General features: G+C 39.7%; 2 protein-coding genes across 2 annotated transcripts in view; one reads left to right on the forward strand and one right to left on the reverse strand.

Moving 5' to 3' along the window:
* Positions 1 to 791: 791 nt before the first annotated feature.
* On the reverse strand, positions 792 to 13,430 carry LOC102233803 (shaker-related potassium channel tsha2-like). The gene is made up of 3 exons (XM_023350288.1): positions 12,727 to 13,430; positions 9,686 to 12,439; positions 792 to 2,204 (listed from the first exon to the last, which is right to left on the reverse strand). The coding sequence occupies exon 2, from the start codon at positions 12,292 to 12,294 to the stop codon at positions 10,852 to 10,854; it is 1,443 nt and encodes a 480-aa protein (XP_023206056.1). The 5' UTR covers positions 12,295 to 12,439; positions 12,727 to 13,430; the 3' UTR covers positions 792 to 2,204; positions 9,686 to 10,851.
* Positions 9,830 to 13,483, forward strand: part of LOC102225248 (rho GTPase-activating protein 8-like) — a 56,173-nt gene continuing 52,519 nt past the window's right edge. The window contains exon 1 of the mRNA XM_023350622.1: positions 9,830 to 9,914. The gene's annotated coding sequence lies outside the window, so the exon portion shown is untranslated. The remainder of the gene's footprint in view (positions 9,915 to 13,483) is intronic.

Genomic DNA, 13,483 nt, shown 5'->3' on the forward strand with positions numbered 1-13,483 from the left:
CATGTGACAATAGCCAAGCCATGCTTGGACTTCAAGGATACACTGACATCACGACAATAAACCATCAGAGCCTTGCAGAAAAAGTTTGTAGATGCTTAAAACATCTACAAACGAAGATGTAATGCTTCACACTGCATCCCCAAAGTGTGACCTCACCAAGACGATGATCAGAACCACTCATGTTCTACCAAGATCTTCGGCTAACCATCAGCAGCATTGTTCCACATTGATTTTACCACATATCCTCATTTTGGCACCACAAGCTAACACAACTGTCCTAAACTGTATCAAAATGCAGCTACATGCCAGAACATGCCATGCTGAGTTACGGTCATGATTGGGTCACAGCCGAGGCATGAGGCCGTCATGGCCCGCCCTGTTTCAGATGCCCATCTTCAGAAATAGGTTACCAATATGATAATAAAATTTAAACTGTGAAAGTGTTTCTTAATAAATCCCACTGAATTTCCAACAACCTACAAGGACCCCCCCATGGTGCAGCCTATCTTTGGTGTCAAAGTATGGACGTCATTCTGTGTTAGTTACCATAGCAACTCCTCATGTGTTGCAATATCCCAAGCTCTTTAAAATAGGAACCCTTAATGTTGATTTTGTAAAACCAAAACATCTTCTACGCTGATGATACACTGATATATATCAGCAACGTCACAATTTAGTAACTCTGTGATTCTTGAGTGTCAGCAGTTTCTGGGTGGGATTTTTACCCAAAACAAAATGTTGGCATCACTGTGATGGGTTAGCAGTGACGTCCAATCCCTGGTAACGATCTGATTTTCAGTATTATGCTGAGAAACAGTGATTTAATTAACAAAAGCTTAAAATTCTCCCAGCGTTTTAGATCCAATATTTCTCAAATGAGGTTTTATTTATTTTCAGCTTCGTTCCAGAGGGAAACCGAAAGTAGTTAACATTTATGACTGACACATAAATGTGTCAGTCGTTTTGTTTTTATATTTTTAAATCTCAAATATTTTGAAATAAAAGTTAAGAAGCTAAAAATGAACCACAAAGAAAAACACTGCCATCTTGGGGGTTTGTTTCCACCTGCAGCTCATCGTGCTCCAAATACATGTGAATCTTTTAGATAATTTGAGAGAAATTTGAGCAATATTAAAAAGTGCTACAGTTTCCCAGTTTATTTGTCTTCCCAAATTTCAGATATATTTAAAATTCAAATTTGTGCTGGACTGATTTCTTGTTAAATGTTGAAGACAGGCAGAGCCACTCTGCAGGACCTTATTGCCTTTTAACCTAATAGAAAATGCAAAAACAAAACAATGTGCAAAAAAGCTACTTTTCTCACCCAGGCTGGACATCTGAGGCTCATTAAGTTTCTCTAAACGTGCTTTTCTACCTGATATCAAGGTGAAAACATCTTTATAGTTTAGTTCTTTGTATATTTTAGAGGTTAAATTGAGAACATTTTAGATAACTTGAGCGGTGTTCGTGACAATAATCAGTCCTTCAGGTGTTAAAGCTTATTTTTTCAGTGAGATGACACTGAGGTAGTGATAAATCAGGAATACAGCATTCTGATCAGAGATCCAAACAGAAACATTCAGATATAAACGGATGTCTGGATTTAATGCATTTTCACACTTTTACCCCCATTTTTCCTCCCACTGGTGCAGACATGTTCATCAGAGCTGCCTGCTGGAGCTGCTTTGTTTTCACCAAGGCAAAAAAAAAAAAAAAGTTAAAAATCTACAAAATAATTCCCCATGTCAACCTCCCAGTATAAAACATATATAGTATGATACTTTAAAAAACTAAAGTCATCTGTCTGACAGGATAACTTCTCCGTATCTGCGAGCTGTCGATGTTCCCACGTTTCTTCTGTTTACATGCTCTACTTTCCAAGCATGCGGTGATTTGGTTTGGATATGATATGCGACATACAGACAGCAACAACAAGTTCTTGTTCTCTACAGCAACAGGAGAAACCTCCCAAACAACATCTAAGTATACGCAGGACATAGCTGATGATTCAAGTAACGTTTGATTCGTACCTCAGAGTCTGTGCTCTGTAAAAATCCGAGAGTAAGCCGAGTTTCTCGTGAAGTTTTGTTTTTGTATTTAATCCAAGCTTTGTTTTTTTTTTTCTTCATCCGAGGAGAGAAGCTGGAGAGGATGAGGAGGATGGTGGCAGCTGGAGTGGATTAGTGAGGTTCGTCAATCTTTCCCTGAAAAAGAGGAGGAAAGAGAATCATTTAATGAAAGACGGTAAATATTCTATCTTATTAGAACTGCAGCAAAAGGAGGCAGATTTGAAGGTCGCTAAGTTTCCATATCAACTTTCTTAGCTATGTTTTTGCTGCAGCAACTTGGACTTTAAACTTTACAAAATACAAAGTTTCAAAAAAAAGAATAAAAGTTCTTGGTGGGAATTGACTAAAAACAGTTCGACCAGGAGAAAAACAATAATAATAATTTAAAAAACTAAAAAATGAAATAAAATTAGTTTTTATGCAGTGATGCACAATAAATTAGCATGAACAGTTAAAGCTTGTACAAGGAGTTGAAATTGTAAGAAAATATAACATATATGATATCAGGAAAGAAAAGCAGAAGAGCTGAAACTACTAACTGGATTAATCGTGATTAATCGATTATTCAAATAATCGTCAACTTATTTAGTAATCGGTTAATCATAAACTGGAGAATACAGACTCAAAAAAGGCACCAACATATTTAGAGCAGTAATTAAACCAAAACTGTACAAAAATATTTTGCATGTAAGATGCAACTCTTCAAATGTCATAGTTTTAGCTTCACCCAGTTCAGAACGGTATGTTATTAAAATGTAGGTATTAAAATGCTTATTTTTCTATTTAAAAATAGGTATTGAATTATTTTTATTCTTGTATTTTCATGTATTTCTAATATTGTATAAAAAAGGCCTAAGCACTTCATGAAAATCTGTAGAATGTAAATTTTTTATCTGATTAACCAAAATAGTCGTTGCAGCCCTAGAAAGCAGTATTAATATCGGATGTCATTTTTATGTCAGTGCCAGTTTTAATATCCCTACTTTCAGTTTTTAATGCAATCTGATTGATTTCTGCATTTAATCCACAAAGCAAATATCTGTAACAACATTATGGTGCAAAGAGGTCAAACGATTATGGTGTTGATATCTGATATTTTGAGTTTAGAAAAGTCTGTGAGTTCCTCACCACAGCCAGTCATAATCTCAGGAATAGTGAAAAATTCACTTCCTGTTAAACTGTCGTCTCAAACTGCTTAATTATTGAATTCACTCACTGATTAAAAATTTACCCTCGGAAATGACTCATGATCTGACATGCAGAGCTTTTCCTCTAAGAATCCAGCCGATCTGAGCTGATGAATTGATCCTCCTCGTTAGATCAAATCACTTATTGATACTGATTGTCACTGACGCTGCGGCGCCAACGAGCCTCACAGATGTGTCGCCATTTGGAGATTTTCTCCTCATATTCTGGTCATTGTGGATATTTTTGAGGTAGTATTACCAATATTCACACTCCTCTGATCTCCAGATCAATTGGATTGATTAGTCTTATGTATTGAAATAAACAGCTGTTATGCTATTGGCTGTCCTCAGTGACATCATCATCAGTGGTTTAGACTTAAAGATGGAAGATTAAATGATGTTTTCTGTTTAAATAAATATTATTTACTTAATAAATAATTAAATTGGTTTAATTAAATTATTTTATTACTTAAATTATAAAAAAATTTTAATTAACAAAATTATTATTATTATTAATTAATCACAATAATTTCTGGGACAGTTTAGCGTTATTGTGACAGGTTTATTTATTTCTCTTATTTCTGCTGTTTACACCTAAAATTAATTCTCGTCTTGTTTGCATGTTTAACTCTTTAAAATGGAGAAAAAATGTAAATTTTTTGGCTTTTATTTGTGTTTATTTTGACGAACATACCATGGATTATCTGTAAAACCTGAAATCAGACGTTGATTCTGCTGTTTCTGTGAAACGCTGCGTCAGTTCAGGACGTTTTCTGACGCTTTCCGTTGCGTCCTGTCAGACTGATCCCAGGACAGTGCAGCTCTGCAGCGGGACGCGCTGGCGGCCGGCGGTCCGAGCCGGAAACCAGCTGCAAACTGGTGCTGCATGCTGGTGCTGCATGCTGTTGCTGTGTGCTGCATGCTGTTGCTGTGTGCTGTATGCTGTGTGCTGCATGCTGTGTGCTGCATGCTGTGTGCTGCATGCTGTGTGCTGCATGCTGTGTGCTGCATGCTGTGTGCTGTTGCTGTGTGCTGCATGCTGCGTGCTGTTGCTGTGTGCTGCATGCTGTGTGCTGCATGCTGTGTGCTGCATGCTGTGTGCTGCATGCTGCGTGCTGTTGCTGTGTGCTGCATGCTGTGTGCTGCATGCTGTGTGCTGCATGCTGTGTGCTGTTGCTGTGTGCTGCATGCTGTGTGCTGCATGCTGTGTGCTGCATGCTGCATGCTGCGTGCTGTTGCTGTGTGCTGCATGCTGCGTGCTGTTGCTGTGTGCTGCATGCTGTGTGCTGCATGCTGTGTGCTGCATGCTGCATGCTGCGTGCTGTTGCTGTGTGCTGCATGCTGTGTGCTGCATGCTGTGTGCTGCATGCTGTGTGCTGTTGCTGTGTGCTGCATGCTGTGTGCTGTTGCTGTGTGCTGCATGCTGTTGCTGTGTGCTGCATGCTGTGTGCTGCATGCTGTGTGCTGCATGCTGTGTGCTGCATGCTGTGTTCTGCATGCTGTGTGCTGCATGCTCCATGCTGTACGCTGCGTGTGCTCCACTGCAGACAGGTTTTATCCGCTGGCATCTTGAAGCACTGCTGCACCAGTTCTTTGTAGTAAAGCTAAAAATAGATGCTGAGAGACGAACATGCAGAGGCTGAAATACGATCAATTGAGACGATTTCTAATATTTTCACGAAAGATTAGAAAAGTTAAATTAAAATATTAAACACATTAAACAAAGCCGACGTCTTTCTTGTAAAGATGAAAGCTTTATAGTTGCCATTCTTTCTGAACTCGATCAAGTTTTTATCTGATTAATATGCAAATACTTCTGTGTTTTTAAAGCATGGAAAGATATTTCTGTCATTTTTTTCTCATTCTTGTTCTTTCTTTGTCTCTTTTTCTTCCTCCCTTTCTTGATGCCTCTTTATGTCCTTAATGCCTCAAAGTTTTCCTCCTAAATCCTTATGACCTTCTTCCTTCCTTCATCACTCCTTTCTTTCCTTCCTTCTTTCCACCACTGTCCTTCTTTTCTTCCTTTCTTTTATTCTCTTTCTCTCTTCCTCCATTTTGTCCTTCCCTCTTTTCCTTCCTCCATTTCTCCTTCTTCCTGTCCTACTTCTGTTCCCTCCTTACTTGCGTTGTGGTTATTTTTTGTTGAAATTTTGGTCATTTTTCCCATTTCTTCTTTAATTGTTAACTTTAGACTTTTATTTCACCTTTTCGTTCATTCTATCTTCTCCTGTCTTGTTTAAATCTTCATCCCTCCATTCCTTGGGTTTTGTTGCCTCTCTGCCGTCCTGCAACGTGTTGCTCAGATTCACCCAGTTCTTGTCGGCCATCTTTAAAAATATTTCCTAATCGATTTCAATCAATTTTTCTTTAATCAATTCATAAAAACATTTAATTGATCCTTTCAATGTGTCTTTTCTCGTCGCTACAGCGAAACAGTATGGTGGAAGTAGCATTGAAAATCACCCAATCAGGTTGAAGTGTCCACTGTTGCCATGGAGATAGACAGCGAATAGAATTCTATCATTTTTCTAAACCAGGAAATTGACTCCTGCCTCTGATTTCCATTAGATTTTAATTTTATTCATGGTGTAAAAAAGAAACAGCTAAACTTTTCAGCCAGCAGGAGGCGCTGCACTCAGTCTGTACCTGCAGGAGCCGCATATGTAAACAACATGCTATTGTGATCCTGTTGCTAAGCAGCTGCTCAGACAGTTTAAGCCTGCGTGTTTGTAATTCATCAAGCCTCCTTTAAATAACAGCGGCTGAATGAAACACAGACTGAAGGCTCTGAATTATTCTGAAATAAATCCACGAGGCTCAGCAGGAAAAAGCGGAGATGAAAAGTTTAATTTGACTGAAAACTGAAACATTTGGTGATGCAGAGAAAGTTGAGCAACGTTTTGCATTTCTTTTGTTTTTTCCTTAAATAGATTAAAGGAAACCTAAGCAAACATTGTAATTTGCTTAGTTAAAATGTTAAATAAATAATAATTAACATTTAAATTGCAGTGATGTTATATATGCAGTTTATAAAGCAGCAGTTTGTCCAGTCAAGCTTAGTATAAATTTCTGTTACATTTCTTAAAATAAAGTTATTTAATGTTTATAATAAAAACTGGAACAAATCACATTTTAGCAGATTAAAAAAGGGATAAAAGTTTGAACTTTCTTCCAAATCAAGAAAAATGATTTTTGATTCATTTGATTTTATGTCACTATTGTGATTTGTCTTTCAAAACCTTTTTAAAAAGTGATGAAAATACAGATTTTGTCTCTGTTTTTCTTTGCACCATCATTAGTTAAAAGTTAATGTTGATATCTGCAATAAAACAGCTACAAAGAAAGTTTTTAGGATCTTGGGGAAAATTTTGATGTTTCTTTTCATAAAACAAATTAAAATTATTAAAAAATATATTTTTATTTTAAATGTATTATTATTATTTTATTATATTTCATTAAATAATTTAAAATATATTTTTACAGTACTTTATATCTCTGTTTTAACACTTTTAAAAAACGTTTTAATGATAATACATTTTATTTCATTAAATAATTTTCATAATTTTCTTTTCTGTACTTGAGAAAAATGCAGCTTTTTTAATATATATTTTTCCTCTTTTTGGTAAAGCCTAAAGAAAATGTTTTTAAATAATGTTTCATTTCTAGAAAAATTATTTCATTAGATTCTTTTTTGTTTTGTATTTATTTGACTATTTTCATGTTTTTCCTGTAAATTATATTTAATTAAATAAAATTTTATGTTTTTTCCCCATATTTTGGATCTCTATTTGAAATTGCTGTATAAAAAAATAAATAAAAAATAAAAGAATTTGTAAAGCCAAAAGAAATTTATTTTTGATATCTTCATGGTTCTAATTTTTTGTTATATTCTTTTTAGTTTTATTTTACCATTGCACTGCTTATTAATTAAGTTTTGTTTAATTAAATAATTTTTTCTTGTGTTTTACAATAAATTTAATGATTCTTATTTTAGCTGTTTTTATTATTTTAAATTGCCGCCATTTCTTCCTTTTTGTCTGGTTTTATTTTTCCTGGTAGAGAATATTTATGTGATATTCCTCCGAAGTTTTTATGGGAACATTTTAGTTTCTCCTAATTTTTCCCAGATTTGCTTCATATTTAGGATTAAATAGTTAATGTAGGTTGTTTTCTTCCGTTTAATTTGTGCTTTTTAATGAGACACTTGCTTAATAACGTGATCCAGACCAGAATCAACCCTGTTGTTGTGATTTTTCTGAATATATTTACAAATGTATTTATTTTGCTAGTAGAAATGAAGTTTGGAAGCTTCTGATGGTGAATTTTATCAGCTGGATGTGGAAACGTGTGTTTGTCTGTCCCCGCATCGTCTCCTCTGGACTCCAGAGGTTTTCCAGGTGAGACCTTGAGGCTTTGGGACAGCGGGGACACGGACACTAACAACAGCTGTCAGAGCGGAGCTGCCTGCTCTGGTTCACATGAGGAAGACGTTTGCAGTAAATCCCTCCAGGTGGAAGCAGTTAGTTTAATATTTCTTGGATCTGTCATGTCTGCAGCTGTCAGGACGGAGACGCTGTGTTACGTAACATGACCGACTGATGTCCTCCTTTTCTTTCTGTCTTTCTGCAATTTGTCACTTTTACTTCTTTTCCTCATTTCCTCTCCGTCTAACTTGAACTTGAGATCTTCCACCTGATCGGCTCCTGTTTCCTCTCATCATCCTGCAGATTCAGATCCAACTTCTGAAACTTCTGCATGACTTTTAATGAGCCATGAGGTCAGATACCGGGACAGACGTCACAGTTTAGAGCATTATAAATCACAACTCTGGTGATTTCCTGCAACAACTTCACTGTTTAGTATGAATAATGTTATTATACTGGATTTTTAAGGTCTGCTGATGTTGCTGGAATATTATTCTAAGTTAAATAGAGGCTAAAAAGGCTTTAAAAAGTGTTCACATTGAAACAGAATTAAAAACTCTGCTGAGAGCCTCTGCTGCCACCTGCAGGCCGACAGTAGTACAACAACAATCAGCAGAAACTTTGAAGGTTTCTGTTTGTCCAGATTTTAAATCTGAATGCAGCTATGAATCTTTTTTCAGCTGTGAATAAAACATCATTCAAAAAGTTACTATCATCCTGCTCTGTATTCGGTTCTTTACTAACTTGTTTTCTCATGTTTTAATGGATTTACTGGACGGTCAAACTTCATTTGTGCTTCTTCTGCTGTTTTTGTGTCTTTTTGTATCTACCGTTCATCGTAGTAAAGTAATTTTGTGTTTGGAGTCATTTTGCTGAGTTTTATCTTTGCTGAGCTGATCCTCTATTGGTAAACATTTTGAGATTCCCTTTTTATCTGGTTTTGGCTGGATTACAGAGTTAGCTGATGATAAACGAGTATTTACATGTTTAAATGCCTGTCTGTTGCTAAGCTGCAAACTTTATATTTACAGCTGCACAACAGTACTATTATTACTACAGCTACTACTAATACTAGTAATAAAAAAGAAAAAAGTAGTTTCTATTGCTAGTATTAATTTACAGAATTAAGCTCTTGTTAAGTTAGGGCTTAACTGTGATCACATGTTTTTGGGAAGTTTAGTCCTCATTACTACTAAACCTGTAGGAAAATCCCTTTGGTCAGGGGTGTCCAAAGTGTGGCTCAGGGGCCATTTGCGGCCCTTCTAATGACTTTGATCGGCCCCCTGACTACAAGGCCAAACAGTAAAAGTTTGATCTACCAACCAGAAATAAACTGATGCCCCCCAAAATTTTGAAGTTGTGTTTTTTTCTTTTACTAAGCCAACAGTCCAAAGCTTTTTGTTTTTTTTATGTTTTGGATCTCTAGGAATTTTTAGATTTCGTAAAACTTTTGAAACTAAAAAATCCTTTTGCATTTTTAATTTAATGAATTTGAGTTGCATAATTTCACAACTTCTTTTTCTTTCTGCTTTTATTTCTTGCTATTTTCTTTCATGAAATAACGATAATCTTTATTTGTTTTTGTTGTTTTGATGCAGAACATCTGCGTATAAACGGAAGTCTGAACCTCTTACCAGCTCTGGTGGCTTTTCTTTATTTTGAAGTACTTCTGTGAACTTGAACTGTTTTAGACTGGAGTTGTGCTTTTGTTTTGTCTTTGAAACTTGCTTAATATCAGGTTTAATTTCTATTTTCTCTGCATTTTAACTTTACATTATTTAAAGAAACAATCATAATGAAAAAAATGCACATTTTGTCTTCACACAACAGGAGGAACTAAAATAAACTGATCAAAATTAATTGGTACTGCCCCCATCTGGCCAAATGAAGGGACTGATTCTGGGTTTCTAAACCAAATCTTTGTCTAAATTTGCTTACTGATTAAAATGTTGTGTGCAACATGTTGGCCAGACAGGAAGTGACAACACAACGTTTAATGGCTCACCTTGTGGGACCAGAACTGAATGTTGGTCTGAGCTGAAGAGCCGTCAGACTTTTCCTTCAAACATCCATCAGTCTGATAAACTCCAGCGAAGGTTTTTACTCCGTCAGCTTGTTAAAAATCCTCTGTTTTTGTCTCCAGCAGCTCCGTCTGCTCCGCCCGCTGTCCAGGTGAGTCCAGGTGCAGCTGGACCAGGAAGCTCCAACACTGAAGGGCCTTCAGCTTGGATTAGGTATGGATCAGAACCGCTGGGGATGTCTATGAAAGCAAGAGACTGATCTTTTTATTTTAAATACTTTAAATTTATTTTTGAAAAACTATTTGAGCTTGGGATTTTTTAAAAAATTATTATTTCTTAACTCCGTTAAAGGAAAATCCTATGATGTTTTGTTTATTTATTTATTTTGATTTATGTTTCTATTTTTAACCTTTTTGTGCTACTGTACAACTATAAAGCGTGAATATAATTTAGTATTTTCTGTTAATACTTGATTTTTTATTTTAATGTCTTACTTTATATATTTTTCTTTAAATTATCTTTTTGAACATATTTATATCCACGATAGACGAGGTTGAGCTCTGAAACATCTAAAACTGAACTGTTAATGTATTAAATTGCTGCTGTAAGCTATAATCTTAGTATTTTATTGTATTTAATAATTTATTTTAACTTGTCTTTAGTAATTAGCTGCTGAGCATCTCAGTTTTTGTTTTTTTTTAACAACATGGATGCTTCCACAACATGGTGGTTTGGAGCCTCCTCACTTTTTGCTCCTGCACCAGACAACAACAGAAAAGTCTGGAAGGTTGCCATGGAAACTGCATCTGCCACGGCGGCGCAGTGAGCCGCTTTGACCACACGATGGCGCTGTTGTATTGGAAGAAGCTTCACGTCAGATTCGTTGTGTTTAATTCAATGAGGGTTTTCTTGTTTTTGTTTTTTCTCACTCCTAACCCTGCGTGTTGTCTCGCAGGCTTTTTTTTTTTAAGTTTAAAACTGAGTTTTAATTTGGTCCCGTGTCAGAAGAATGTAAACCTTAAAGCTGCTCACTAATGACAGTAAAGTGCTACAGAGGCTGATCAGTTGTCCTGCTGGATGGAAGACCGTGTCGGGAGTGGAGAGGGGATCCAACTGAAAACATTCCCTCTGATGGCGGAAACAAGGCGCCTCAGACGTCCGTCAGCTTCCCGCCGTACGCCTTGTGCGGGCTGCAGTTCGTGTACTTGACGGAGTCCGCGTCCTCGCTGTCCGGGTAGTCGGACTTGGACAGCGACGGCCGGCTGTCGCTCCGCTTGAACTCGCCGAACGGCGCCTGCTGCTGCCCGCAGGTCACGTGCGTGTACTGGAACTGCTCCTCGTGCTCGGTCTCCCGGTGGTAGAAGTAGTTGAAGTTGGAGACGATGACCGGAACCGGAAGCGCGATCGTCAGGACCCCGGCGATGGCGCACAGGGAGCCCACGATCTTCCCACCGATGGTCACTGGACACATGTCGCCGTAGCCCACCGTCGTCATGGAAACCACGGCCCACCAGAAGGCGTCCGGGATGCTGCTGAAGCCCGACTCCGGGTCGTCGGTCTCCGCGAAGTACACGGCGCTGGAGAAGAGGATGACCCCGATGAAGAGGAAGAAGATGAGGAGGCCCAGTTCCCGCATGCTGGCCTGCAGCGTCTTCCCCAGGATCTGCAGCCCCTTGGAGTGCCGCGAGAGCTTGAAGATGCGGAAGACCCGGACCAGGCGGATGACCCTCAGGATGGCCAGTGACATGGCCTGCTGGCCGTTGCCCTGGTGCTCCGCCAGCTCCAGCCCCAGCGTGATGAAGTAGGGCATGATGGCCACGATGTCGATGGTGTTCATGATGTTCTTGAAGAAGGCGGGCTTGCTGGGGCAGGCGAGGAACCGGACCAGCAGCTCGAAGGAGAACCAGATGATGCAGAGCGTCTCCACAATGAAGAATGGGTCCGTGAACGGGTTCGGCGGCTCGGCGCCGGCGGTGCGGTTTGTCGGAATCACCCCATCAAAGATCCGGGCCTCCTCCCTGAACTCGGGTAAGGTCTCCAAGCAGAAGATGACGATGGAGATGAGGATGACCAGCACGGAGACGATGGCGATGCCCCGAGCGGGTCCGGAGCTCTCGGGGTACTCGAACAGGAGCCAGACCTGCCGCTGGAACTCGTTCTCCGGCAGCGGCCGCTCCTCCTCCTTGATGAACCCTTCATCCTCCTTAAAGTTCTCGATTACCTCCTCCCCCAGCTCGTAGAACTTGATCTCCTCCATGAAGATGTCCACCGGCACGTTGACGGGTCTCCGGAGCCGTCCGCCAGACTGGTAGTAGTACAGGATGGCATCGAAGCTGGGTCGGTTCCGGTCAAAGAAGTACTCGTTCCTGAGCGGATCGAAGAACCGCATCCTTTTGCGCGGGTCCCCCAGCAGAGTGGCGGGAAACTGGGCCAGGGTCTTCAGCTGCGTCTCGAAGCGCAGCCCGGAGATGTTGATGACCACCCGCTCGCAGCACTCCTGGTTGTCGGCTCGCTCCGGGTCGTACACATCCTGGGCGGACAGCGCGGCCAGTGCCACCGTCTCATCCAGGTTCTCCCCGGGCACCACGGTCATGCTGCTGGTGCCCCCCGCCCCCACCCCGCTTCACCTTTCCAGTCCAGGCGCTGCTGTAGTCTGGACTGTGGGCTCGGCTGTCACATTCGCTGCATTTTAAGCAGGCTTTGCCCTCCCCGAGCTGATGTGTGTGCACGCTCCCTCACTGAGGAGGAAATAAAAACACACATGCAAGCACATATGCTCGAGATTAATCTGATTTCATGACCATAAATGAGTCACAATTGAGAAAAAACTGTATTTTCCGACATAAAGTGTCGTGCGTAATGAACCTGTTGGTTCAAGGTTATCACATGGGTCGCTGTTTACGCTCCAAAAAATAACCATGCATCTTGAGGAATAAACCTCCAAAAATGGAAGAGATTTCATGCAAAAAATTTTTTTTAAGAAATCCCGCAAAAAATCCTCAACGATCCCCCGCTAAATGAATACCTGTGGCTCGGTGCGTCACGCGTCCATCCTTGAGTCGTTCGCTGAAAGGAAAACGGGCACCGCAAAGTCACGCAGCGAGCCGAAACCTGCTGACGTTTCCTCAAGCTGCCCGCTCATGTGTGCGCCGCTGCGGGCGTGCGGCGCCGTGCGTGAGAACGGGGAACAACACAGCTGTGCAACAAGTTCATAGAGAGAGAGAGACAGAGAGAGAGAGAGAGAGAGAGAGAGAGAGAGAGAGAGAGAGAGAGAGAGGGAAGAAAGCGAGCTGGATGATGGAAAGAAGTTTCTGGGCTGCAACTAAAACCGGTGACGTGTTGTCCGAAAATAACTGGATTTCTCTCAGGGCTGCAGGAAAACTTTCTTTTCCCATGGATTGACCCCGAGGAGGGGGGGAGTCATTCAGAAAATAACTGAAGAAACGAGCAGAAGCAGGAACAGAGACACAAACTGCATCAAGTTCATTTTAATACAGATACTTCCACTGCAAAAGGTTTTACACCCTTGAAACTTTTACACATGTTGTCAGACTTGAATGCATCATGTTAGAGTTTAATCTGAACTATGTGGCTAGTTAGTGTTAGTGTAGCTTATGTTACTGGATATATAAATATAAATATGTATAAATATAAATCTGTAGTATCTTTTATTGTTTTCCAGTTTGGGGTTTTGTCTGGAAAAGAGTTTGGAAAAAACCGTTTATTTCCAGGTTTTATTCAGAATCACACTGTAAATAGTTTTCTTCTTTCCTTCCCTCCTT

Source organism: Xiphophorus maculatus, chromosome 17, assembly GCF_002775205.1.
Source record: "Xiphophorus maculatus strain JP 163 A chromosome 17, X_maculatus-5.0-male, whole genome shotgun sequence".
Taxonomy (NCBI): Eukaryota; Metazoa; Chordata; class Actinopteri; order Cyprinodontiformes; family Poeciliidae; genus Xiphophorus; species Xiphophorus maculatus.

Coding starts and splice junctions, on each gene's coding strand:
- LOC102233803 (XM_023350288.1), bottom strand. CDS start 12,294: ATGACCGTGGTGCCCGGGGAGAACCTGGATGAGACGGTGGCACTGGCC.